We start from the raw sequence: 27,969 nt of genomic DNA on the forward strand, positions 1-27,969 counted from the left end.
GGGTTAAACCACCAGAACCACCAACCCTGAGGGGGCAAGGAAAGACCCGGCAAATCTCAGACARGAGCCTACAAGTGATTATGAATAGTTCGTGCGCAGAGGAGAGAAAGGACGGCAGAGGCGACAGCTGCTGTGGCCGCCCCCGCACCAGCTCAAAGGGGCGCCCTCGGGGCCTCCCCACCCTGCCCTACCGCGGGCCTCACGCTACCTCCGCCGCGCCGCCCCGCGCCCCTCCCGCCAGCGGCCGTTGGCGCCTGCGCGCGCCGGCGCTTCCTGGTGCGCGCGCGAGGCCGCCGCCGTCCCCGCCGCCGAGCCGAGCGGAGCCGAGCGCGGCCCCCGCGATGGAGGCGCTGCGGCTGTGGCCGCTGTGGCTGCAGGGCCTGGCGCTGGTGTGGGGCCGCGCCGGGGCGGGACTGGCCCAGCCCGCCGCCACGGCCGCGCCGGCGCACGGTGAGGAGGGGCCGGGGAGAGGGGCTCCCGCCGAGAGCGCGTCCTCACGGTCCCGTCCGGGAGGGGCGGGGGGCTCGAGGGTCTGGGCGGCTTTCAGGACTCGCCCGTTTTTTTCTGTGTGGTAAAGAGGCTTTTGGCTTGGGGTGAGAAGCCAGCTCAGATGCTCTTGCCGTCTCGTTTGCTTCATTCATATCCTAGGAGCTCTTGGAGAGCGGTTGTTATTGCTCTCCCTCAGATTTGGTTGGTGCTAACAGAGCTGCCCAGTAAGGTTAGTATTCATTAATTTAAGGTATTTCAGTGGACCTTACCAAGTTTTTGGAGCTCAATTTGAGGAGTTCCGTTTGTTTTACAGGAAGGCCTGTTCTTAAAATATCCAACTTTGTGTATGACTGACTTGAGCTAGAAGAGAAAGGGAACCTTCTGCACTACTCAGCTGTTAGAGAGGAAAGAACCAAAGCCAGACCTGCTAATAACTGCAGGCCGTGGGTTTCTAATTGTCCTGAGAAACGCAGACCAAACTAAAGAGTCTGAGGAAAAACTTGAGTTGGATGAAAGTAGTGGAGTTGCTTAAGGATTTCCTAAGGATGRGCTCTTCAAATATTTTTAGCGTCTGACTTATGAGTTTGCTCGTTATAGAAGCTGGAGGTTGATAGGGAGGAGATTCATGATGTTAAACAGAAAGATGTGGAGAACATCTAACGAGTAAATAATAGATTAAGCTGACTAATAAAAGAAGGTTATGCCACAGGACTAGTATTCTAAATTTCTAATAATCTGAAAGCTAAACAGTTGGGGGGGGGGGAAGTAAGGAGATGCCTTTGAGTTGCCAAAGTGATGCTGTTGTGAAAAGAAAAGAAGGAAGTTTTATTGCTATTAAGTAAGATTGTGGAACTTTGTGTGGCTTACTGTTAAATATTCTCTATGTTCAACAAAGTTGAACTGCCACAAAGTAGAGCTACAAAGATGGTATCTTTCTGTATTTGAGATGGTATCTTTCTATATTAGTATTTTTCTTTCTTCAGTAGAACAGTGACACAAAATTAAACATGTTGCTGATCTTAAGGTAGAATAGTAGTATTTAATGTTTAGTAGTCTTTAGTGTTTACTGACTGAGAAGATGTTTTAGAGCCCCAGCTTCCTAAAAAAAATCAATGTATAGGCTACCTTCATGCTCCAGAACATTTGAGTAGGGAGAGAAAATGTTTTTAAACAAATTACTGTTTTATTGACCATGCTATTTTAACTGTATTTTGGGGAGGAACAGACTTCATTCTGTATTTATGCAGTATTACTCTGGTCCATGAGTAGGTCTCCTAGAAATTGAGGTAATACAAATTAGGAGGACGAGTAATACAAATGGCTTATGAATAATTAGTAAAATTCTTACATGGTTGGTCAGAATTCTAGTGGTTAAAAAGAAGTCCCTGAACAGTAACAGTTTTCTTCCTTTCTTCTTGTGAAAATAGAATCTTTATGCAATTACAACTGAATCTGTGTAAGGTTTTGTACTGATACAGTTATTTTGGTGAAAATTATACTCGTTATCAAAATAATGCTCCTACTGTTTGGTAAACAGAGCTTAGGCTTAGTGTGGAGAAGTGATTTCTTGTTCTAATACGTTTTGTGTATTTTAATTAGAAGGTTGAAACTGACGTTTTACATCAACATGTAGGAAGGGACGATCATTTTTGACAAATACCATTTAAAATACAACGTGAATACAACGTGGTAATASTATGACTTACATTTTTTGCCTGATAAAGATGGTACTGTAGTCTCTTRAAATATTAGAGGGAGATTGTCAACTTAGTATCTATCTGAATCAAAAAAAGTTAAAGTTGTTTTGTCATATATTGGTAACCATACTGCTTTAATGAGAGGAATTGAAGCAATTGGGTTTTTTTTGTTGTTGTTTTGTTTGTTTTTTCCTTTTTCTACTTGAGATGTTTTGTTCTGTCCTCTGCTCTTGGAGAGAACACCATAATCAGGAATATTTGTATCTCTTTAGAAGCTAAGTGACCCAGGGAAATGTATAAATCAAAACATTTTTTCCAATTACTCATGGTAATGTTACAGTTTTTGCAGCAGTACATAAAGATCTTTAGGCCATTGTTAGTCCAGATCAGTGGATCCAGAAATCCTCCTCTTGTCAGTTTAACAACAACATATAGTGAAGCACTGGTTGGTGTACCAGTAAATTTTATTGAAGCTTTCTATGAGGGGTGTGAGATTGATTTGAGGTATATGTTGTAGTTATGTATTTTAAAGTATTTTTCATTAAGAAATGCTGGATAGTGCTCTTAAATTATATAAAATAAAATTAGACTTCAATTATTTCTTTTGGTATATAATAGAAGCCCTAATCTTTCAGTCATATGCTGTTACAGATTGTCTGCTATACTTTCTTTCAGCAAGAAAGCTGTTAAAAYGGTGTGAAAGGCTTGTGAAACTTCCTCATTTGATAAGGATCTAATGAATGCTAGATTGCTTCTATTTGCTGTGGATGGTTCGGTTACTTAAAATCAAACTTAAAACAAATTTTTAARAAGTCCTTGGAATATTTGCATGTTTCTGACAATACTTCTAAAAAAATCAGGTTCTTAAGCATCAATTATAGATGTTTCAAATCTTTAATTGTAAGTATGGTACATCCTTGTCCATGTGGAATAATCCTATTTGAAGTTTTTTGAGATTAAATTGAGAACTATTTTAGAATTTGTCCTCCTCTTCCCCTCCCCCCCCTTTTTTTTTTTCACAAATTGATATATAGTCTTATGCTGTTTCTCAGTTTATATGCTGACTGGTACTATGTAAACCAGTAAGTGTACAGATGTATGTCAGCTAATTATAGTAGTACTTAAAATAAGTTTTATGTTAAGAATTAGAATCAAAAAGGTAGAATACTGAACTATGAAAACAAATACTGAAATATGTAGCCATCTCAAAGTCTGCAAAAAAAAAATTACCGTAAGTTGATAACTGCTTATGATCAGTTATAACTATTGGCTGGTATCTTAAGACAATGTGAACATCAGTAGGGTTTTTTTTTTTAAGGATTTTTTTTAAAAAAAAAAAAAGTAAAACATGGATTAACTCCTGTATCACTTAGATTTTCTGTTAAGAGTTCTTGTTGACCTCTTATTAAGTAACTTTGTCTCCTATGTTTGGAAGCATGAAATCATGTTCTTCACAGAGCTTTTTTTAACATTTCCTTTTTTCCAGAAAAAAGCTTAAAATTTATGGAAAGGGGAACCAATTTGTTACCTAGGTGAGTTTTGAAGCTTCAAAAGTCAAGCTAAGCCTAATCCTCAATGTTCTCTAAAGTGTTTTAGAACTTCCACATAGATAGAGGCAGGCTTGATGCTCTCAGGTTATATTTCACATGTTAATCTCAGAGAAAGCAATCTTGAGCATTTTTCCTGAGTTCCCTTTTCAAATTGAATTTATACCTGAGCTTAAATTCTTTCTCTTACTATTCTGGAGGTCGAACATAAGTGCTGGGTGTCTCTGATTGCTACAGTTCTCCTAGAAATTTAAGTCTTGAATTTTCATGGCTTACATGCAAAAAGCAACAATTTTGATATATAACAACAGGTAAAATTATAGATACATACCTAAAAGAAGAAAAAAGACTAATTTTAATATTGATGTTAAGTGTTTGACATTACTTTCATAAACACAGGTAAGCTTATAGGTACGTACCTAAAAGAAGAAAAACCACTAATTTAAATTTTATGTTTTGTTTGACRTTACTGAGTAAAAATAAATATATCTTTGTGTGTTTTGTTTTCCTAGCATGTTCAGATTTTTCTCAAAAGTCCTGTGAAGAGTGTCTAAAAAATGTTTCGGTAAGATTTTAACATCTTTTTGACTGATGAAAACTTGGTGATATTCTATTTAATGAGATTGTGTTGAACTGTTAAACCATATAAAAATCATARTTAAACTTGGAGCAAAAAGATCAACAAAGCAGTTTATTAAACAACTTTAAATATTTAAATATTTAATGTGCCCAGTGGAAAGCAAGTTGTTGGGTTTTTCTAAATGGTGAATCTAGTCAAACTACTTTTAACAAGAGGAAATCAAGATAAATCAGTTCTAGTCTCTGTTTTTGTTTAGATAGTTAAAATGTGGGGGTCTGCTGATGTCTTCCTTCTCTCTTTCCTCACTCTGTGACTATGTGCTGTCACTCTCCCAGGGTGCTCAATGGCTTGGTCCCTTGGGATATTTCTCTGCTTTGTCTGGAAAGATATGTCAAATGTGGGATTTCAGTTTCAGTGAATGAATGCTCAGTGCTTTCACAGCGCAACTGAGAAAGCTGATGTTGTTACTAGTTTAGACTACAGTCCTCCTTTTGCCAGCAGCACAGAGTTAGGTTCCCATCTTTCAGGAAGCCCAATTAACTGAAACTTTTTGTGGATGAAATGCCTTATATTTCTTAAATTCATTTTCTAGCTCTTCTATTCAGGATATAAGTAAATTACAGGTGCCTTTCTCTGGAGATGCCTTTAGCAATGCGTTTAACTGCATCAGGACAGGAGGCAACAGGCACAAACTGAAACACAGGAAGTTCCACCTGAATATAAGGAAGAACTTCATTGTGGGAGTGACAGAGCACTGGAACAGGTTGCCAGAGAGATTATGGACTCTCCTTCTCTGGAGATATTCAAAACCCACCTCAATGCAATCCTGTGCAACATGCTCTAGGTGACCCTAGTTGAGCAGGAAGGTTGGACTGGATGATTTCCAGAGGTGCCTTCCAACCTCAACCATTCTGTGATTCTGTAACTGAGACAGACTGGATCACGCTCTGCAGGTGTTCAGACAGGTCTGCTGCTCCTTTGGCTACATCTGACAGTAAGTGCTTAAGTTTACCAGGCTAGATCACTAGTTCTGTAGCTAAGTGTCTTGATTTCTAGTGAGACTAAACAATTAAGGTAGGTGTTTACTTGGACTTCAGTTGAACTTGGTTCTTYGTCCTTTGCTGAAAATGCTAGTAGTTCCCAATGAGGGTAGTGATAACTATCCAAAAGCTGTCTCTCTTGTAAATTCTCTTCAATATTGAAGAAAACTCTCACAATAAAATCAAGAGGGAGAAGTGCCTGCTTCTCTGCAATTCTAACTTTAGATGTCAGTGCAAAAAAAATATTTCAGGGGTCTTTAAATTGCAGAAGTTAATATAAAGCTTTTTCACTAGGGAAAATTGAGAAATTTCTGAGTTTAGCCACGTAAGCTTGTGTATTTGTTAGACATCTCTTGACCTTTTTAAAACAAAAGGAAAAATATTAATTGCCTTGTACTAATGTGGTTGCTTATTGTGTGCTATTAGACTTCTGTCGTCATAATCACGGCATTGTGAAAAGATCATCTTCTGAAATATAATGTAGAAACTGGAAAATATGGCTCATTAAATATTAATTACTATCTCTGGTGTGACTGTATGGGCAGTTTCTGTAGTAATTTTGATTCAGATAGGGRCTGGCTGCCTGTGAGGTCTGAGACTAGCATATTAACAGATACACAAATACAAATTTTGTTAGCCTGAGGGCTATGTGTTCACCTTGTGAGTGAAACACTCTTTGGATGTGTTTGTATGCTGAAGGCACAAAGAGTTATATCGTTCTCAGAATCTRTCAAACCCTTGACAGCGTCCAGACTTAGTTTGATGACAGAATGATGAATGATTCGGTGGAACCTCCGCAATATCATCAGTGTTGACCTTGAAGAGATGAGTTTAGACTCAATTCAACCAATTCAAACATATATTTTAAAAAAGGYTACAGAACAAAACCATTAGCATTTGTATGAGCAAAACAAAAGCAAAAGAGAGCTGAAATCTCTTATTTTAATTACTTCAGTAGGAAAGTTTAGAGTTGTATTTGTATCGGAGACAATATAGATGATGACAGCAGCAGATAAAATAAACTTTTGATAAATAGATAAAAACAATACAAAATAAACTTTAAAATGTATTGTTTAGTTCAGTCAAATAGACAATCTGAGCAACGTGAATTCTAATTCTAATTCTGATTAAAATTGGGTTGATCTTTAGAGTTACTGAGTGTGTGCATTTTATCTTGTTTTTATCAAGAAGTTCTGTGTGCTTGCTTTTTTATAAATAAATAAATAAAAAGCAACAGTATGTTTATCTATCTTTTAAGTTACAATAATTACTGCATAAAATTATATAGTAATACCTATGTGCATATGTAGGCTCAATGTTCCAGATATTTCCAAAGTCTCATTTTTAACGACAAATACATCTTTCCTTTAGCTGTGGATTTTTGTCATTCTCATCTTTGTTCTACTAACATACATGGAATATAATTTTTTAGGAGAGTTTGGAATAACAGTCTTTTGCACATTGTAGCATAGTATTTTGTGTTTRTGGCTGCTATCTTATTTAATACTGCAAACTTACCCTTTTAATGAACATAGACTGAGGTCATAATATTGTGCTTCATTATACAGGTACTTCATTATATATGTGAGACTTTACAAAATAAAGCTAGTGATATCCATCACAGTATGAACTTGGTAGCTAGTATATTGTGCAAAGGTTGCAAAGGTTATGTGATTTACCTCTAAACAAAACAAAACATTTTTGGACTTCATTTGTAGGTTATGTGAGGATTCCAGTTAAAGGAGTGTTTCATTCTTGCGTGTTTATGCTATTAATCTATAACTCAGTTTTGAGAAGTTGCTCTATTTTTAGTWTTAGGAATAAGTCAATTGAAAGATTTTTTTTCTCTTACTTTAGCCTTTGCACTGATCAGTTACTGTATCAGCTACTGCCATTGAGGCTAGAAGTATTTCTAATGATTACTTGAAGTAGTCTCTGACAGAGAGTGATACAGCTGACCTTTTTGTGCTCCTGGTTGTCACTAGCAGTCTAGAATCGTTCGGGTTAGAAGAGATGTCAGGAGGTCGTCTAGTCTAGCCTCCTCCTCAGAACAAGGTCAGTGTTGCATTCTAGTCAAGTTTCACAAGAATTTTTAGTCTAGCTTSTATTTGTCTAATTATTTTTGAACAGATGATTTTTATTATTAAATAACTGAGTCAAAGAATATTCTCATCTAATATCCTAGATTAACATTAAATTTTAAGGGAATAATTTTTGTGCCAAGGTTGTTCTAACTCTCAGTTGTTTTTGCTGAAGTGTCTTAGTGGAAATATGTGATTCATACAGTCTACCAGTCACAAAATATAAGTGAACTATTCTTGTCTCTTCACTTGTTTCAAGAGTGGAGAATCTAGCACAAGGGGTTTCCTTTGTATTTGATGTTTTCTAACTTTTAGAACAAGTTAACCAACTTTGTACAACTGATCACTGTTGTTCCTCATAGTTATCTAACAATACTATGAGCAACATAACACATATCCTAGATGAAATCTTTCTATAATGAATCTTAAAAAATATCCTGTTGTATCAAGAGTTCCTGTTACCGTCATCCAAAGCTGCTTTAGTGGTTGAGTTTCGTGATAAAGAAATTTTGAATGAGTAACTATTTTATCATGTTGGAAACAAAACTAAATTTGACATTTAGTGATGATGACATGAAAAGCAGAAAGATTATGCTGATACTGTATTATGATATACTTAAGAAATTTAAAGTAAAAAAAATCCAAGTATGTAAGTGTACAGAATTAATATAGCCAATGCATTTTGCAACACAAATGGATGAGGCTGTATTTTTTTTATTGCTTTGCAGCAAATTTACTGCAGTATTGTAAGGGTTCTTCATTGTTTTCTTTCTGCTGATGGTCAAATTATGGAACTGAAGTAAAATTCTTAAATATTWGTATTCCTCAACTGTATTGGATATTTTACATTTTAAAGAAGTTGAATAATTTRCTTTCTTGTTTTGTAGTTTTTGTTAATTTCAGTAGTTTTTAACCCAAAGCTATTTTATCCTTAAATGTACAAGTACCTCGGTATGTTCAATAACTTTTTTAGATTAGTTAGGAAATATTTATTACTTTTATTACTATAAATATGAAATTTAATTTGTTCTTACTTAGAAATTGGATCAGAACTTCTGTAGGTTATGTCCTACAAAGCAATATCAACACAGTACTGTAGTTACTTAATTCTGTCTGTTGGATGGGCTATATTGTAGCTAAATTCTAAACTGTTTTCTGAAGATGTATTTTTTTTTTCTTCTTGCACAGTGCCTTTGGTGTTACACAAACAACACTTGTGTCAACTATCCTGTAAGAAGCATTCTTCCACCATCTTCCTTATGTTCGCTCTCAAATGCTCGATGGGGAGCTTGCTGGAGTAGGTGCTAATTTTACTTTGGCTGGAGCAATATATGTATCAGTATGCTTGAACTTTACTACTTTACTTTACTACTGCCTTTTCCTGAGAATTTAATCTGAGGGGAAAATTAGTGGTTATGATTTGGAACCACAGTCCCAAAGCTTCTGGACCTATGAAACACAATCATTGAGAAAGGTTCTTTATTTATAAACAACTAATATAGTTAGACAGAACCAATGACTTTAGGACTCTTTGGTAGGGTTCTGCTGATCATCTGAGATCCCGACTTTGGGYGTCACTGGTGTTAAAATGTTCCATKTGTTGTACATGATTGCACAGGTTTCACCTGTTTCTTCAACAATATTTGTGAGACTCAATAAGGTCAGCACTTACTTCTCAGTAGAAATCCTAAAAGTGAGAAAAAAATACAGAAACATATGCATTTCCTTGATAGCTTTTACAAATTCCATATAGCAGCATCCCATAGGGGTTTGTCCACTTCAAATACAGCAGGAAACTAATTAGCCTGTGAGGGTGTTCTTGTTTTTCTTTGCTGCAAGTAAAATGAAGTGGCAATTCGTGGCTCAGTGTTGGTGAAAACAAAGGTGGATATTACAGCTCTTGAAATTCAAAAACATAACTGACTCCCAGATACAATTTTATATGGAATATGACATATTAGAAATTAATGATTTCTTTATTATCTATAAAATTATGTGCCAGTTGATATGTGATATGAGACAATATACAGTCGTAATAACAGTAAAGCTCAGTAATTTTAATTGACAGTGAGCTTAATGGCAGGGCCAGTAAAATAGTTGTAGGTGGAAAAGTCATGAAGTTTTAGTGGAATGCAGTTTCTAAAGCTGAATTATGGAACAAGACATCTTGTGTTAGGTGAATTAGGAATTAAGTTAGATGAAGTTGAGTTGCTGGTGTGATGTGATAAAAAGGATGTTAATGCTACAAACTTTAGTTTGTAGATAGAAATGGGAACATAGCTTTCTCTTATGTAACACCATTAAGATAAATACTTGAGTAGTTTGCACAGTGCTAGTTTCAGTATTTTTAAAAATGTCAAGAAACAGAGGGGTCAGGCAGGACCACAAAATACTATTTAAAGGCTAGAAGAATGCTTTACAGAGTGTTTTAAAGAGCATAAACAGTTTGTTTATGAAAAAGAATATTGAGAGGATGCTTGCTTAATGTATCATTAATGAGAAAAGGCAAGTTTATTTTATTTTTTTTAATTTTTATTTTTTTTTATTAGGAGGTTGCAGAACAACACTTAGTGGCTGGAGGACAAAACTGGGAACATATAATGAAATGCTCTYCAGATTTCATGCTGTTTTTCAATGTGATTTGATCAGTGAAAGAAACTAACCAGGAAGGTGGTAGATTTTTCCTTTGCAATGCCTTCAAGGCTGGGATCTGATTTTTTTAACGAGATCTATGAAAGATATACCTTAGTCAGATGTGAATTGTACAGAATCAGCACTGAAGTAGCTGAGGACCCTCTGAACTTAACTTGTTAAATTTGACTGGCTCATCACTTGTACCCTAAGAATAAAAAGTGCATATGCAGCCACTTTGTGCCGCTGTAGCGGCATGAAGCTGCTGAATCTTAGCAGAGATGGGAGAGATTTAGGTATGAGAAGAGACCTCCCCCCTCCTTAGATCATACTGTAAAACAGAAAGATTGTGTGGTGTGTATTGGGGGTATTTCTACTGCTACAACTTCCCTGAATAGCTTCATTTTTGTCTTTCGTTATGTCCTTTAAAATAACTTCCCAAAGTTGCATTCACTCCTTCAGTTATATCATCCCTCTGTTTTCTTCCTGGGGCCTATTCTTTTCCAGGATATCATGTTTCTGATCTTTTTAATGGATGCAGTCCTATCCCAGTTTAGACCAGGCATAGTTATAATTGCATATACTGTTAAAATAACAAGACACGTGTGCCCTTCCCCCCCCCCCCCCCCCCAAAAAAAAAAAAAAAGAAAGTATGTTCCGCTCATTCTTTGGATGTAGAAGATGACTCTAGGAGTGTTACAGTTTTATGTTGAGCTCCTTCAGAGCTGCTTCTCCCTTACAATTTCTAATTCTGTGATGCCAGGAAAAGCTGAACAAATTATACAGTTGGGGAAGAGTAATAACAACTGACACTGTCGTCTTACTACATTGTGCTCTTTCTCTAACTGCTTTCTGTAATGTGTATTACATATTAATGCTGTATCTATATGACTTTCATTGATACTGTGCATTGGCTGAGGGAGCCATTTATTCTGCACATTGGCACTGATTGAGGAGGAAGGATTGTGGAGTCATGCCAGAAGAYGAATATTTTATGAAGTACTATAGAACAATTTTTAATAATTGCATGTATGTAAAGAGCAGTTTTATCTAATGTTTATTCATTGTTGATTACCTGGAGTGGCAAAACCATAGTGTGATATGCTGTGTTTTAACTAGGGTTTTCAATTTCTGCATACAGAACTGAAAAAATCCTTGGGAAGGGAGGGAAGAGCTATATGGAAGAAAAAGAAGTGTTAATGCTGAAGTCTAACAAGCTGAATATGTTCATATTTTTCAGTAAACTTTGAGGCTTTAATTATTGCTATAGCTGTAGCAGCTGGACTCATTCTGGTGTCCATAGCAGTCTGTTGCTGTTACTGTTGTTACTGCAGAAGGCAACATTCCAGGAGGTAAATATGTACCATTTGTTTACTAACTTTGCTCACTGGTCTTCCCACCTACCTACCTGCCTACAACTTTTACTCCAATATACTAAGAATCTTTTAATTTGGCAGTAAAGTCCTGTTGATGACCTTTCGGTTGTTTGAAAAAGACAACAGGAAAAGATATGTTTAGCTAGAGACAATGTGACACTGGAAGTGAAGCTGTTGTTAGTGCTGTGTTTTTAAAGTAGGCTGTTGCTTTATGTCTATATACTGCTTTATGTCCCCAGGCAATATACAATTCCTTATTAAAACTGCACATGAAATATTTGAATGACTGAATAAATAGTTGCTTCTTGTGATAACAGAACAAATTGTTTATTTCAAGTAAAGCTTGTGGTAAAGCAGAAAGGGCCTGGGACAGCAGAGGCATATAATGAGTAACAATGTCCCACAGCATTTAGTACCCATGCTTCAGAGTTTAATTTAGGTTCCAGCAGTCAGTCAGTATTTAAGTGATGAGCTGTCTTGGCCAGTCCAACCAAATATTCTAGATGTAAAATGATACTTTTTTTCTTTCTCTAAGATATTCAGGATGACTGACATATTTTCAAGCAAAATAATACTGCAAAAAYCAAGTGTCCCTGAGATCTTGGACTTTAAAAAGTTGTTTTCTTCTACTGGCTAAATTCTTCAGTTGGTTAATATCCTTCAAAAGGAAAGAAATAGTTGATGGGCAGATAAAAATAAGTAAATCAATGCTGGCATCTGAAGTTAACATTGCTTATTCCCTACTGAAACACATGGAAAGCTGTGTTAATTCGGACAGCACAGTAAGCTCCCTTTTGGCACTGAAGTTTTAGAGCAATGCAGTCACATCTATCTCTGTTCCTTTTGTCCTTCAGTACTTCTCATATGAACAAAATGTGGACCTTCTTTCTTTATCTAAAAAAACTTCCATATTATTCCAAGTGACTGTAGTTCATTGCTCTTGAGATTTTTTGGAATTTAATGCAGTTATACAGTATTTAGTGCTGTCCTTCAAGCCAGCAGAATATGCAATATCTGTGACTTTGAAGAAGTGGAAAATAATTTTAACCAACATGTCATTCCCTTCTCTTTTCCCTGTGGGAGATACATGTGCCTGTTATGTTGTTAGGTTGAGAAACCAAATCTGTGCTAGTGGAAAAGCACATAACTCTGTAGCACTGTGCTGATAAGCCCTGGGGTTGTACAAAACTTTTCTGAATTTTATTCAAGATGTACCATCTGCCTCACAGAAAACCTGTGGCTGATGGTCTAACCAGTCTAGCTTGATTCCTTTGGAAAAAAGAATTGTGCCAGACTTCAGTTTTAGAACTGACTAATCACTTCGCTATTGTAACATCTAATGCTAAAAATGGAGTGTTAATTGAGAGTCCTGTTCTGCGACAACTCCAAACGTACCATGCTTAATCTTCTGATACTTAGAGGATTTAAAAATCCTGTCAGAGTAGGGTTCAGCTTATTTCCAGAGAATTCAGAATTTATTACATCAAAGCCTTATATATTACTGGTGTTAAACCCCCTGATTCTCAGCAGGAATTGTTCTGCTTTCTGCTCCCTCAATTTTGGGGCCTCCTTTTCCACAAAATATATATATATTTTTTGAAGCATGAAGGAAATGGGAGACGGAAAATTTGTAAAAGTAGCATCAGATCTGTTTTATTGACCTTTCAAGAACTCAGGTTTAACCTTGTTCTGTTGAACCATCAGTATTCCTTCTGGGAGTTTAGAAGCCAAGGAGTTCTAATGTTTAAGAAGACAGCACATCTTATTTCCTCAAACACARGAAGTAATTAGGAGAATTAATCCTTACATCAGTGGATTGATAGCTGGCTCATCTGACTCCATCCCTACCACAGGAAACTTAGGACTGTTTTAGTTGCTTTTATCGTGTGTTTGAACCTCTAAAGAGTCAGATCACATGGTCCTGAGATACTAACCATTCATGAAACTGTGCTAAATATACTTTCTCTTGAACTTCTGCAGTTTATCAAAATAAAAAAATGAGATTAATTCTAGCCTTTCTGAATTTGAAGAAAAGCTTAATGCCTTCAAAGCCTCTAGAAATTAGAGGATATTTAGTGCTTTTTTAATTACTGTGAAGAAATACGTGTTCTGAATCCTATACCAGCATTTCATTAATTTTACATAACAAATGTGAGGTGAGACTGTCGCATAGACAAGATACTGGGGTATCCAAAGGTGTTTTACAGAAGGATCCCAAGGATGGGAGCTTCCAGTCTTCCTGGGCATACAAACCTGGTGGATTGATTAGTTTTATAAAAGAATCTAACATTGGTTTTGGTAAAGGTAACCTGTTGCATCTCTTTCCTGCTGCTTAAAAAAAAAAAAATACCTTCCAAAAAAACAAATTTTTCTTATTGTTTAGGTGGAAACAGAGGAGGAGGGACCAGGGAAATTGTACGTGAAATGTTACAAGTATTCTGAATTATTGGATTGTATTTAAAAGAAAAATATGTTCAAAGACATGTATGGCCTGATTAAGCAGATGGAAAAATTTAATTTGATTTCCAGTTCTGTTCTCTAAGGGAGTTTCAGATCTGTTGATGCATTTTACATGCTGTAATTAACCACTGGATGTCACTCTTGCTTAAACTGCATGCTGGTGGTTCCAAATGTAACTGCACTTGCGCTGTAACTGTCCTTTTCTCCACTGGTAGGTGTGTTAAACTTTGTCGTATCAAACATCTTCAGATAGTACATTCAGTTTTACACTTGAAGAAGCATGGCAGGTGTCCATTCAGTGATTCTGAAGAATTGGAATTCATTCTGTCAGAAACAAATAACAAATAATAAATAATAAATAACCTTTGGCATTTACTTACATGGTATATCTAACGGTTCAGTGAAGCTGAGCTTTCTCAAGGGTAGCTCACAAAACTTTTTCTAATGGCATCCCTAATGGTTGCAACTCTTACTCTGTTATGTGCCTTTACTGCATACATTTAGATGTGTATATCTGCACATGCACAGCTTAGATGTATTGCAGAGGCTTAGCACTTCCCAGAATCACGTAGCTGATGCACTCTGGTAAATCCTTGCTCACTCCATATCAAGGAAGGCAGCTGCCAAGACTGTTCTTGCAGACTGCTTTCCTGGAGGCCAGTTGAGGTTGAATAGTGGTGGTTATTGGAAAGATAAATTGTTCTGGCATCAAAGACTTGTACACCATCAGTCTTCTTCCAAGAGGCAGCAACAGACTTAACTGCATGTATATGTACARTAAGCTCACACGAAAGGGGCCGGGAAACACATGAGGAAAATGGTGAGTAGGAGACTTGCTTTTGGAACAGTTTATCTAGTCTGCAGCCTGTTCGTGAGAGGCTGTAAATTGACCTTTGAATGGCACATTGCTACAGCTGATGAAACATTTGAATATTATAAACATGAAAAGGCAGTTCTACAAATTTGTCAAAAYGATTCTTATTCAACAGTGTAATTTTTACATAGTAGTGAAGTCTGTATATGAAGGCAGACTATAAATCTTTTCTAAAAATCCAATAAATGACTAATCACTGATGTCTAGCACTGAATTTTATTTTCTTCCTTTTATGCTTTCATTCCCTCATTTTTCTAGTAGACTAGAAGAAGAGGAAGAAGAAAGACTAGCTAGAAATAAAGAAGAACGAAGGCTACAGTCTCTTCAGCGGTAAGTCTTGACAATTTGATGCATAACTATATGCTCCTTGGTAGTGTAGAAGTATTCTGTCTTTCTAAGAAATACTTGGGGGTACTAAACAAAGAGGCCAGTGGCTGCTATGGAATTGAACATTAGGACACCTGTATTTATTTATTTATTTTAATGGAGCTCAATGTGAGAAATGCAAACCCACTTAGGATCTTGTATTTCCATAAGGGAATGAGGTACTCATATATCTTAGAGTGGTTGATATTCACTGATGTTCATTCTCCTGGACTGAGGCTTGGCCTAGGCCTTTGGCATAGGTTAACACTTAAGTGAGGCAAGGAATTGGGAGATGTAAGTGACTTTTCAGATTCATTTGACAATTGAGTCTCTTTTAAAACCTGTCTGGGAAAGGTGGAGAAGGGGATAGTGTGATATTTATTAGAAGTTTTGCTGAGAAAATGGAGAAGACTTTTATGCCTGTGCAGTTCTTTGGATGGATGATGCTGAAGACTCATAGTGGATCAGAAAAAAGAGAAATTCTCCCACCTCTAATTAGCCACTACACAGTAGGCAGAACACTTGTGTGAAGATGATGTTTCTCCTATCATGCTGCTGTTCTTTAAGCTTTGGGAGAATAATCTGTGTCAGCAGCTGATAGAAATCAAAAGAAAGGATAGTAGAAACTCCAACAAGATAAAAGTGAGTTTTTAATTTTGAAACCCTCATCTGTCTTCAATGTTCACCTTTAACAGTGTCTGTGAATTTTTGGACAGGCTCAAACAGTGAATCCTCTCATTCTGAAAGGCACTAATTGTGAGATGTGTCAAGGATATGTATCGGAAAGAGTTGTGCCCTGTCAGTTCTTGCAGAAAGGGAGTATTGTCCCTAATAGTAATGGTGTAGCACTGTCTTTTCCCCTTAGTCACCAAGTAAAGAAATACTAATTTAACTTTGAAAATGTTTTATCAAAAATACTAATATTTGTAAAATAGTGAATGATGTAACACAGGCAAACTTTTTATTCCTTTCCTAATAGGCGTAAGCATATATGCAGTAACTTTTTAAGGGGGAAGTTGACGCACATTTTTGTTCAGTTGAGTTTGAAGCTGAAGACACATTTCAGGAGATTGAATATCTTTAATCTGACACAGATAAATGTGACACATTAAATGTAGTATTTGACAGTGCCAGAAATGGATACTTAGCAGAGGGTGTGTGGAGAGGGAAAAAGCAAATCTATAGTGATATTTTTGATGTATCATGGCATGRTATTGATGTGATTATGGTATTGGTGTGGTTTTACTTTTGCTTGCTTGTTTTAAGTAATCCATATACACTAAATGGAATTTGAATGAATTTAATGATATTTTTAGTATCTGTTGACAAGAGGAAGTAAAGACTGATTCCTCTAATAATGCTGCTTATCTGTTGTGAAAGGTAAACTATCACTGGTTGCCAGAAAGACTGGATTCCCAAAAGATAAAAGGAAATCGCTTATTTGGATTTATTAATTTAAGCAAGGTTGTGGCCTTTCAAAGAGGATGTCATTTGGCAGCTTTTAGGGAAACAGCTGAAGAGCTCCTTTCCTCTGGCTACATGTCTAGTAGAAAGTTTTAGAAACTAGGGAAGAAAGCCAATCCTCTTTAGATGATATCGAGACAACTTAGTTCCTGTAAGTTGGGAGTGGGTGGAGGGGAGGAAATCAAGTTCTTCATTAAATAGAAACGTGTTTTGAAGGATCTGAACTTCAGTGATCTTGTCAGGCTCCTTTGCCCCTTAATGTGGGAGTAATACTAAAGCCATCAATGATATGTAGCAGTGTCATTTGAAAAAGCACCTTTCTTTGACACCTTAGTGTAGGGGGCTTATTGCCACAACAGTGAGATTAGTCTAGTTTGAGGATCCCGGACTTACTGATCGGGAACATTTTCTGTTATAATAGGGCATACATTCATGACAGTATCCCTTGCAGTTCATCTAGCGGTGGTGAATAGATTAACTACTTACTGTAGTATAGTGATTGGCTCCATCTTCTCCATCTTAAAGGATTTTTTTCCATATATTGATGTGTTTCTGTGCATCATCTTTTGGTTCAGATCTGCAGATCTGTGATCTTTGGTTCTCCTGAAATACTGCCACTTGCAGTCCTCACAACACTAGTCTTTCCTATTAGTCATTGACAGTTTCCTGCCCTCAAAAAAGTCRTTCAGCAAGAGAAAAATTTGTGGAAGTGTTTAGGCACAGGTAGCCATCTATTCTTGTTTTCTTGTTATCTCCCATCACTCTTCAGATTGGAGTGATACTGAGAGTACTGACTTCCAAAGACACCTTGCTGCAAGCATATTTATGACAGCCTTTATCTATTAAATAACTGCTACATCATGCATTTCACAAGCTTCCTTCTCACTGTTTGGTGACGGTGCTGTCCTAAAAAATACAATGAAACATGAGATAGTAGGAAAAAAGCATGGGATTTTATGTGCTTGTTTATTAGTCCAGAATTCCATTGTCTCTTGGTTAAGACTTGCACAAAGGCATTATGAGAAGAATGCAGAATGCCTAAAGCCTCACAGTGGGACAAAGTATCATGAGATTAAGCWTACTGTATTGTGGGCAAATCATTCAAAAGTCAGTGCTATGTATTRCCAAACTAACAGCTGGGTATGAGATGCAGTTGTTGCAGTGCTTTGTGTCTTAAACTTTTTTTTAGAGAGAAGGAGAGAGAAAGAGAAAACCAGAACAAAAATGACCTTGTAGGGAAATCATAAGTGTTTATTTTAAAACAAGCTGTCTTGCAGGATTGCTTATGCTAATTCACAGTTCACTAATGTATTTTGAAGATGAAGGGGAGAGGAGAGGGAAGTGAAGGAAAATAGATGTTACAGTGATATTTTATATTTGAAAGGTAATTTCTCAACAAGAATTTACTGACTTGATTAAGCACTTAGATGTTTCATGATGGGGAAAAGCCACAAATATACAAACCTACAAAGAAGATGGGTGTTGCAGTTGTGTTAGCAATCAAATAATTGATATTTTAGATGCTATGTGATTCTTGTTTTTCCCAAGCTGACTGAAAAATACTATAGAGCTGCTTTGTAAACTAAGCAGAAATACTTTTCTGCATCTTCTTTCTCTCTTGATCTGCTTCAGTGTCTCTTGTGCAAGTATTTGGATTTTTGGATGCAAGTCCTATACTTTGCATACCAGTGTTTGCATTATGATTTTGTTAGTTTTATTATCTTCTGGGAAGACCTCAGTTTGTGTGGTGGTTATTGTGGTTTGTTAGCTATTACGGGTGACCTTTTAAAAAGACATAGTAAAATGTCCTCTAAGATAACTTTCCTGATGCTGTGAGTATCTCCAGAGTCAATATGAGATATCCTTTGCCTGATATACTGCCCTGGAATGAATTGATAAGATTAATTGTTTTCATTTCTTCTGAAGTCCCAGTCTGGACACATGTTTTTCTTCAGTAAGCTGAGTCCCTCATTGTTCGTTTTTGTCCCTGTTACTGTCAGACAAGAGTGTATTACCTTTAGGAAACACAGCAAATAGGCATAAATTTTAATGTCAAAAGTGACATGTAACTATACTTGTTATTTACCCTTTCTAGACAGCATTGTCAGTCTGACCATTTCAGTTGTGTTTGAAAACTGGATTGGTAAAGCTGAAAAAACAACAGCAGCAACAACAGAAAAGGCAAAGTGGTCATAATTTGAAGAGAAAGAATCCTGTAAGGAATATCGACATTTTGTTGTGTATCAAAACCATGTGCCTTCTGCTGAAATGTAGATTCTTAACATTATGCTACGTTATTCAGTTAAATCAACACTTAGCTGTGATTTTTCTATAGCAACGGCTCATGACCAGGCTCATAGGGGGTAATTGCATGCCATAACCTTTCCACTGTGACCTGTGTATCAACTTCAATTTCTTTGTACAGTTAATCTGTACATATGCAGGAATGTGATACTTCCTGATTGTAGGGTTTACTGTGAGCACACGAATGAGCACACAGGCACTCTGCAACATGTGTGTAGCTAAGACTTAATCCATTCCTGAATTAACCTAGGAATAAGGATCACTGGGAGCAAACTGCCCTTCCAGAATGACTGCTGCACCCCTAGTGCAGCTGCCCTCTTTCCTAATGTGTCTCGGGAATGTGTCTATGGAACAGATAAGCTGTTCCAATGGCAGGATGCAGCTTAGCAGCAGCCCTGGGCCATTTTCCATGTTATTAATGTGTACTCGTTATGTGACTTGAGGGATTCGTAGGATCATATCCTACTACCAGTGCTGGGAGTAGACCTCTCCTGGCAGCCCAAATACCTTATTCTATGCACTGCTCACTTCTTTTAAGTCCTTAGGAGGACGAATTGCTAATAGCAGGCTATAGAACAGATTAGAGATTTCAACAAGCCACTTTTGACCAGCAAACTGCAGGAGAAACACTGTATTGTACTGTGTAGTCTTTCCGTTCTGTTGAGATAAGAGCCCACCTCTTTGCTAGTGGCTGGGCTGTTGCAAGCCATGTTTCCTTTCTGTAATTGCTAATGTCTGGTAATACCAGAAAGCTTCAAACTGAATGGAAATGCTATCAGTGATGTTGACCTTGAATAAGTTTCTATTTAAATAAGGATCTATAAATAAACTATTAAAATTTTTAAGGAGAAACACAAGTATGATTTAAAAAAAAAAAGTAAATATCTTAATAAAGTTCCTACTACAGCAGTGGTGGTCAGTAAGGGTATTTGACTTTGCATCAAAGTCTAGTCTGTTTTTTCACTGATTTATATCCTTTTTTTCCCCTTAGTCTTAGATGTTAMATGGCACTTGGCCAGCCTTTTTCCCACCAGTCATGTAAAAACATCTAGACCGTATTTTCCAAGAGGTTATCTGAAATAATTAAAAGCTTGATTACACTGACAATCTTTAAAACCCATCTGATGTATTTAGCCCTTCAACACAGGTTAYGGGTATCTTAAAAAGATACCCTTAAAAGAATGGGAGTTGTTTTTCAAGTCATGACTAGATTTGATATCTTCCAGTCCTCATGTGTGCGGAGTAAGGGGAATTTTAGTACAATCTGCAAAGTTTTCATGTAATTTCTGAAAATAACTGGATAGTTATTTAGAYAAATAGCATGGGAGGAAATAGGCACAGAATTGTCCTTGTGTCTGTTTTCTTATTAGTTACTTGTATCTGTGGGATACAGCTACTTCATATGTGGCTGTTTTGAACAGTTAGCTGTGGAAGCAGAACAGGACTTAGCCTGAGCTTCGTTTTATGGTTCCATTTGTGTACCATTAGAAATCTATGAAAACAAAACAAGGAAGCCCAGGTTGTGTAAGTACAGGGAATGCAAGTTTCAAAATAATCGCAAAACCAAGCATTTTCTAGCTTTTTAGCCACACAATAAATGTCTGCATTGTAAGCTTAAAAATTAAGCATTTATGTTTAAAATTCAGTTTCTGCCTGATATTTAGGGAAGYGTGCTCTTGGAATACCTTGATGGTTATTAGAATGAAGTTGTAAGCAGTGGTCTTCTGTTTATGAAAAGGAAGAGACTAGATGTCATTTCACTGACAGGGTTGAAAACCCTCTGATGAAACAGTGTTTTGACTTACAATGAGGGGCAGGAGGGGAAGGAAATCAGAGTTCAGTTCTCAACTGAAAATACTAAAGGAAAATTGGTATCTTAATGCATAATTTAAGTCCTTTATTTGACCTCATGTCATCTCTAACATAAAAAATAATGTTGAAACAGTGCATCAAGTAGTGACTTTTTCTGAACGTTTGCTTAGTTATTTTCAGCTACAAATACCTGGTGCATGCACGCACACACACGTTATATAAATCATGATTTATAAATTAAATCTGTTAGAAATAACAGATAAAGTAATGGAAAACAAGGAGATCTTTGAGATGAACTATGAAGTCAAATTTAGTAATGTATTGGTAAGAAAGTGATATGTAGAAAAAGAAAGAATTGAAGTTCATTTATGACAGACCAAGTATGGAAAATTAATGTAAGTTGGTGGTATTAGGAAAAGTACTTTCTTGAGTTACAGCAGTGGGGGCAACTCCTCTTGAGAGCCAAGAACTTGAGATATGGAGAGATGAAGTAATAGCAATAGCATTAAGATACAGAACCAACTCRGAACAATGACAGTAATTGATCTTACATTAAGATGTTAACAGCACAGTAAGGCACCTTTGAGTGGCTAGGATTTGCTGACTGCCTACTCAAAGTTGTATTTAAGTCTTCTCTGATGTGCAGCTAATTTTTATTTGCTGGACACTATTTAGTCATGAGCACTATTACGTAGTTTTGGTTACCTGTCAGTCTGAACRTTTCATAAATAGTAATGGTTTTATCCTTCTGAAACTTAAGCAATGGAAGAAGCTGAGCGTGAGGTTTTTGTTTTCAGTAGTGTGGGGAGGTATCCTAGGGTGTCTCTGAGACTTAAGGCCTGTACAGCCTTTTTTGTTGTGTTTATTTTTCCCTCGCTGTACTTTCCCCACCTTCCACAATTAGTCAGTGCTTGCTATGTTCAGGGCAGATTCAGACTGACTGGAGAAGAACTGAGATTTCAAYTGAAACTGCAGTGATGAGTCTCAGGTATTTCAGGCAGTGCATGCAAAACCAGTGAAAAATCTGGCTTTAGGTCACATAATGTCACGTGGAAACCATACATGAATGAGGATTGTCTTTACCCAGGGCAAGGCTGCATTAAGCAAAATCTTTCTGTTCTCTTCCTGAAATCCCTTGCCTCATTAGTGTCTCCCTGTTATGCAGCACAGAAAGCAGCCCAGAATTCTGTGGTCAGGTTACCTCCCTTAGGTAAATTTGGCCCCTCTTCTTCCTGTTCTCCTCAGCCTCTCAGTCCTGACAGCTCCTCGTCCAACTGAATTTCATTTCAGCACCCTGATGTGCCCCCCCCCCCCCCACAGTTCTTTCCCTTCCTGTGATTACCTTGCAGTAACCTGCCAGGTTACTTTATATCCCGTGGTGTTTGAGCCCAAATAATGGAAGGGTTTACAAGAGGAGGTAAGTATCTCAAAGAAATAATAGTGGGAGGTTTTCAGTCAATCTTCCTTGTTTGGTGTTCTCATCACACTTTATCTGTGAGCTTTCCAGAAGTGCATTTGCAGAAAAAGGCCAGTTTAGCCCTTCAGTCCTGTAGGAAAAAGGGTAATTGCTTTTGAGCACACACAGAATCTGATTAGCAGTAGGAATTGTTTGGAGGTGGAATATGCATAGGGCAGATGGATCTTTGGTGAATTAAGCTGTCAGTGCTTAACAGCTTTCTGCTGAACATGTGCAAATTAGAACTGGGAAAGTCACAACTCATCTATTGGGTTGAATTTTGATAGGGACAACAAATAGCATGTTCCTCACATTAGGAGAATGTTTTTCTGCCAAATTTTAAGTTTTTTCTTAGAGGTCCTGGAGTGTCCTAGTGAAACAGTTTTGTGGGAGTTTTTTTGTTGCTTATAAGCAAAGCAGGATATATGTTCCTGTTGTTGTGACAAAGGGAAATAATCCTAGAAATGATAGAATTATTTCCATTTAAACTGCTTCCATTTTCTTTCCCTGCACTTTTGCAGAGAGGGAGGGAAGGAAGGGGGAAGAAGAAATTGCCTTGTCGGACGCTTGGTTTATGTGAGTTGCTGAAGTTTGGCAATATTAGATGCAGTCTTGAAAACTGTCTTGTAATCAGACAATATAACAGGAAAGGTCCTTTTTTTATAATGGCACTATTGTTTATTACCTGTGTCATCTTGGATTTTAGAAACTAGTAGTTTTAATTTGTAATTGCTGCACTGCGTAAACAAAACATTAATACAATACCTTTTCTCTTTATAAATTTATTATACAGAATTAGGATTCTGAGGCACACTGTTTTCACAACTGAATTTTGCAATTACATTCCCTGCTGGAAAGCATTAGGGAATCTTCTGATACTCCTTATTTATTGACAAATACCTGTGTGCGTGTGTGTGTCTGTATRCACGCATATATAGCTGGGTACTTTATTTTAATACAGAAAAAACAACATGCTTATTTTTGCTTGCAAATATACCCTATTCAGTGACACTGATTAGTGAGGGAGTCTCAAAGGTAAGATACATAACTGATAAGTATGACTTTTGGAAATTCTTACTTGCATACTGATTTWAAAAAAAATGTTGTCTGACTCAGATGTCATTACCATATATTACATACAGCTCAAAATAATCAGAGTGTCCTTCTGATGCCATTTTTTCTTTGTTGTAGGAAACATGAGAGAAAACTGAAACAYGATGAAATACGCAGGAAGTATGGTATGTAGTAATATTATTTCAATAATCAGTATCCAAATAAATTCCTTTTTCCCTTGTCCGAATTATTGTTAAAATTTACAGCAGAAACAAGTTGTTCTATGAGTAGCAGAACTAATCAAGCCCTGTTTCCTGCAGATGTGGGTCTTCTGTCACCAGAATACCTGCTCTCCTCATCATTGCACTTTTGTGGGTCTTTCTTTGCTAACTTTCTCTCAGTGGGCAAGAGACAATGTGCTAGATGGTGTATTAGCAGGGGTATTAAAAATATTTAACGAAATAGATTTTTTTTCTGTCTATTTGTAAGTAAGAGCACTGCTTTTTGTTTGTACTCGCCTRAATAGGCTTTCTGATTTTTCAGAAAACTGGTAGGACCTTAAACATTTGTGGGATTTGAACTTCATATACCAATCTAGTTGAAACTGGCTAGTAGACTCATGCTTATTTAAGGAGGACAGACTGACTATTAGCTAGGAAGCTTTTTAAATMATGCTGTGCAACTATGGACCTGTGATCCAGTAGGGGACTCATCCTGCTGAGACTGTAGGACCTGATCTTCTGTATAGTAGGCTTGCATTATCTATGTTTGTCAATCCTGGCACTTTTTATTTGATTTGTTCAGAAGGTTAATAGTACTGTGTATTCAAARACTGATACCCTAAAAGTATGCTGCAGTTTCTTTAATGCAAATTGCACTAATGTCAGAGAAGGTGACTACGGGTCTGACCAGTCACTCAAAGCTGTTACTTTTCACTCTTAAATTTATTGGCAGAATTTTGGGAATGCCTTCATGAGTCTGCAATGGGTCCCCTTGCTGATATAGGAGTGATACAGATACTTTCTACAGGGAATTCTCTGCCTGGGGAATGTTTGCAATAATATACTCTTTTGAGATGGAGGAAGCATTCAATGTGAACCTTGAGCAGCAGGAGGGAGAATGTTGTAGAAACTGAAACTTCAGTCCTGCGATATTTCAAGCACAACCCGGTTTTAAGTTTTGTTTGAACTAAGCAGTTAACGAGAATAATCCATGCTTAAAAAGAAAAAACTACAACACACACTTTTTGTTAGTTTCTTCTTAGAAAAGACCTTACAGTTAATCCTGACAAGTTTGAAGTATAGGATGAAATTGGTGAAAGAACCAAGAAGATTCTGTACACGTGTAACTTCACATCTTCTTGGCACAGGGCAGCGCATGAGTATCAAACTAGGTCCTGAAGTTAGGATAACAGTATAGGATATCAAAGCACTGCACTGGAGTTAAGTAGCATTTCAAACTATTGTGTTCATAGTTGTAATCTGTTTGTAAAACTAGTGCAGTTTTTGCATGGKCCTACATTTTAGTGAAGACACACTTCTCCTATACTTCAGATATTTGCCGAGCATTGTGTTAGAGCTTGTTGGAGTACTTGAGCTTCCTGAGGGATATTATTGTATGCCTCTAGAATTAAACACCAAATTCAAAATCTTGTTTGTAGGTATGCTTTTCAGTCGAATGAGAGTTGGTGTAATTGTGCTCCCATCTGAAACATGTTAGTGTGTCAGTGAGTTTAATTAGGAACAAGTTCATAATGTTCATTAAGTTAGTGGAAGATCTGCCTTATAAGAAATGGGGCATATCTATTGCTCCACGTAATTATGCAATGGAGTTATCACACACACACAAAAAAAATCATATTTTAACAATTGGACTCAAATTTCAGTAGCAAACTTTTATATAAGTTTACTTGTTGACAAGTTTGCCCTGTTGTGTATGCATAGAATAATTTATGCTCTGAGATGACTGATTTGAAGCCTGGATTTTCATAATTCAACATTTACCCTAAAGAAGAACCTAATCAGTATATGAATAGCTGGTAGATACAGAAAGGGTGTACATTACTGAAGAAAAATGAAAGACAAAATATACATAAATTCTGAAATCCATAAAGCCATTAAGTTATTGCTAGTCTATATATTTTATATTCTGGTAATATGCAAATGGCTGTTAAAATAATTCAGGGAGATTTAATACAATAATTCTTGCTATTCTGTCTTCATTTTTCACTGTCTAGTAAATACATATGTTAGCATATTAAATATAACCTAATAAAAATTGCTGCAAATAATTATGGAGACACTAGATTATTTTACACTGTTAAACACTGTGGAGAGGATTCAGTATTAAGTAGGAGTGCATGAGTGGCAGAATGACAATGACTTTGTTAACCTGACTCTGTAGATTAAGATGATCATGCCTGAAATTTCAGTATTGGGTTGGCTTTAAGGGAATGCCTTTTCCCATTTCATCCACCAGCTTTCTTTATCCCATTTAAATGGTAATTACACATTTATAATGCATTGCAGGTGTCACTTTAGCCACAATCCCTTGAGAGCACTGGAAGCAATAAAGAGCTTTAGCAACCAGGAATACACACTTTGAATTGTTTCTTTGTTGCAAAATTTGATAGTATTTTTCATTTGCTCATATATATGAATGCAGTATGATTATACAAATTATATGTTGACTGTTAGGAGATTTTAAAGTAGAATTCAGACTGTTTTGCAGCTTGTGTAGCATACAAATGAACTACAATTTAATTGCTGCTGCATTTGCTGCTATTGTGTGCTCAGTATAGCATTAATAAGATGCTTTAGTCTTTATATACTTCAGCATTTTGCTTGATATTAGTGGAAGGATCCTTTATCTCCATTTTTTTACAGAATTACTGTGTTTCATGATTTTTGGCCTTCCAAACCACTTCCTTCAAATCTGCAAAGCTTTTGATAGCTAATTTAATGATACCCAGCCCTATTTCCTTTATTTTATGTAAGACATTAATTTTGTATTCAGGAGTTTATCGCAGTAAATATTCCTTCTGTTCAGGAGAGATGCTTCCTAACCTTGACCTTCTCCAGAGTTCTGAATGCAAGGCAAGCAAATTTTGTATTGCTGCACACTTAAAATTTAGTTTGCTGTATGTTAAGCATAGAGTTGTTAATTGGGAGAGTTGAAAGTAAAAAAGTGTAATTAGAGGTGGAGATCTACAGTGTACAACACCAGTTCAGTTGTTACAGTATAGTCTCTTGTACTTCATTTTTTAATTCTATTTTTGGGCAACACAAATAAATGATGAGAGTCAAGTCTCAATGACTGAGAGGCTGTATTATTAGCATGGTAAATAACATAAATGAGTAAGTTCAAAAGCAGTATTAAGAGGCCTCATTACTTCATATTGTCTAATGAAATATTTTTGTCTGTTATACCTTTCAAATTTTCCAGTTTTTCTTAAATATAGATAAATATTTTTTTTTAAGGTATTATTTTTTTTTATTTTTTTCTCTAATACTTGAGATATTTATCTTCATTTTGAGATTAATAGAAGCAAGTTATTCTGAGTTTGTGTCCTGCATTTTTAGATATCCAATTTCAGTAGTAACGTGTAATGGACTCTATTACAGACAAGTCTCCTGAAGCCTACAAACATCTGGCTTCTTTGAATTGTAAGTGTAAATTGCAAGTTGGGTGTTTGTGCTCRTGTCAAATGAGGAGCAGTTAAGCGAGAACACTCATGTCTGGTTCAAGGCAGCATGTGAGCTCTAGCTGGACCAGACATGCTATCCAATTAGCATAGGCTTGCAGCTTCTCCTTGAATACCATGGTTAACAACAGCTGTGGCAGCTGACAGTAGCTTTCTGTCAAGTTTTTTTTTTTTTTTTTTTTTTTCCCCTCATGCATCTCTCTAAATTGCTTGTGTCCGCTTGCTGGAGACGGAGACAACGCTTTCAGTAAGAATTGGTACGAGTGATCGGCTGTTCTCTCCCTCCTCTTGCTTAATATAATCTAATAAGGTACTTGGAATGCTGAAGATAAAAGAAGTTTCCACAGTGGATGTAGATTAGAGAGCAATATTAAGAACAAAGTTTATCAAATGTAACTTTTGAGGTTATCCTCATTTGGAGGGAGGGCTTGCCATTTCGTCTTGGAATGCCTTCTCTCCTGGGAAATGAATTTCTGAGGTAAACTTTACTTTGTAGTGCATTCACATTAAGTTTTTTATTGTAGTCAAGCAGTTGTGACCAACAGTACTCTAACTAGACTGTCCTGTAGGTGTTGAGGCCTGAGCTTTTGGTTCCAGATCAGAGAGCTATCATTGAAATTAAGTTATARTGTACTGATGCCTGATTGATGGAAATCATATCTGTGTTCACTGTTAAAGCTTATAGTGAAACTAAAGCAAATATTACTAAGAACAGCATTTGTAATAACAAAAGTAAAAATGGCACTTTCATATGAAATATGATGGCTGATTGTGTGACGTGGCTCTTGGTAGTGTGTGTTGGGGGAGGTGCAGATAAATATCATAGCACAACTTCCTTTAATTTGAAATTGGCACTACTGGATGCAAAATACCACTCAAATTCGATCGTAGCTGTTTAAGCTGTCAGTGAGCAGAGCCTAGAGTTCAACTGTGCTAGTTTCAGACCTATGAAGTGTCAGATATGTATTTCAAATTAATTATATGAAAGGCAGATAATAAGCACTTGCCAGGCTATATAGAGAAGTATGTGGGCTAA

General features: G+C 36.7%; 1 protein-coding gene across 2 annotated transcripts in view; it reads left to right on the forward strand.

Moving 5' to 3' along the window:
* The first annotated feature begins 256 nt into the window (after positions 1 to 256).
* PTTG1IP2 (PTTG1IP family member 2) overlaps positions 257 to 27,969 on the forward strand; it is a 29,750-nt gene continuing 2,037 nt past the window's right edge. The window contains exons 1-6 of one of the 2 annotated variants that reach the window (XM_085310482.1): positions 257 to 450; positions 4,246 to 4,298; positions 8,623 to 8,731; positions 11,306 to 11,417; positions 15,037 to 15,105; positions 23,369 to 23,415. In XM_085310482.1, coding sequence (XP_085166608.1) covers positions 342 to 450; positions 4,246 to 4,298; positions 8,623 to 8,731; positions 11,306 to 11,417; positions 15,037 to 15,105; positions 23,369 to 23,415 — 499 coding nt within the window. In that variant the 5' untranslated portion in view covers positions 257 to 341. Of the gene's footprint in view, positions 451 to 4,245; positions 4,299 to 8,622; positions 8,732 to 11,305; positions 11,418 to 15,033; positions 15,106 to 23,368; positions 23,416 to 27,969 lie in introns of both variants that reach the window. The other variant, XM_085310481.1, reaches the window with a different exon arrangement.

This window comes from Rhea americana, unplaced genomic scaffold, assembly GCF_003343005.1.
Source record: "Rhea americana isolate MKP2758 unplaced genomic scaffold, rheAme1 scaffold_32, whole genome shotgun sequence".
In the NCBI taxonomy this organism is placed as follows: domain Eukaryota; kingdom Metazoa; phylum Chordata; class Aves; order Rheiformes; family Rheidae; genus Rhea; species Rhea americana.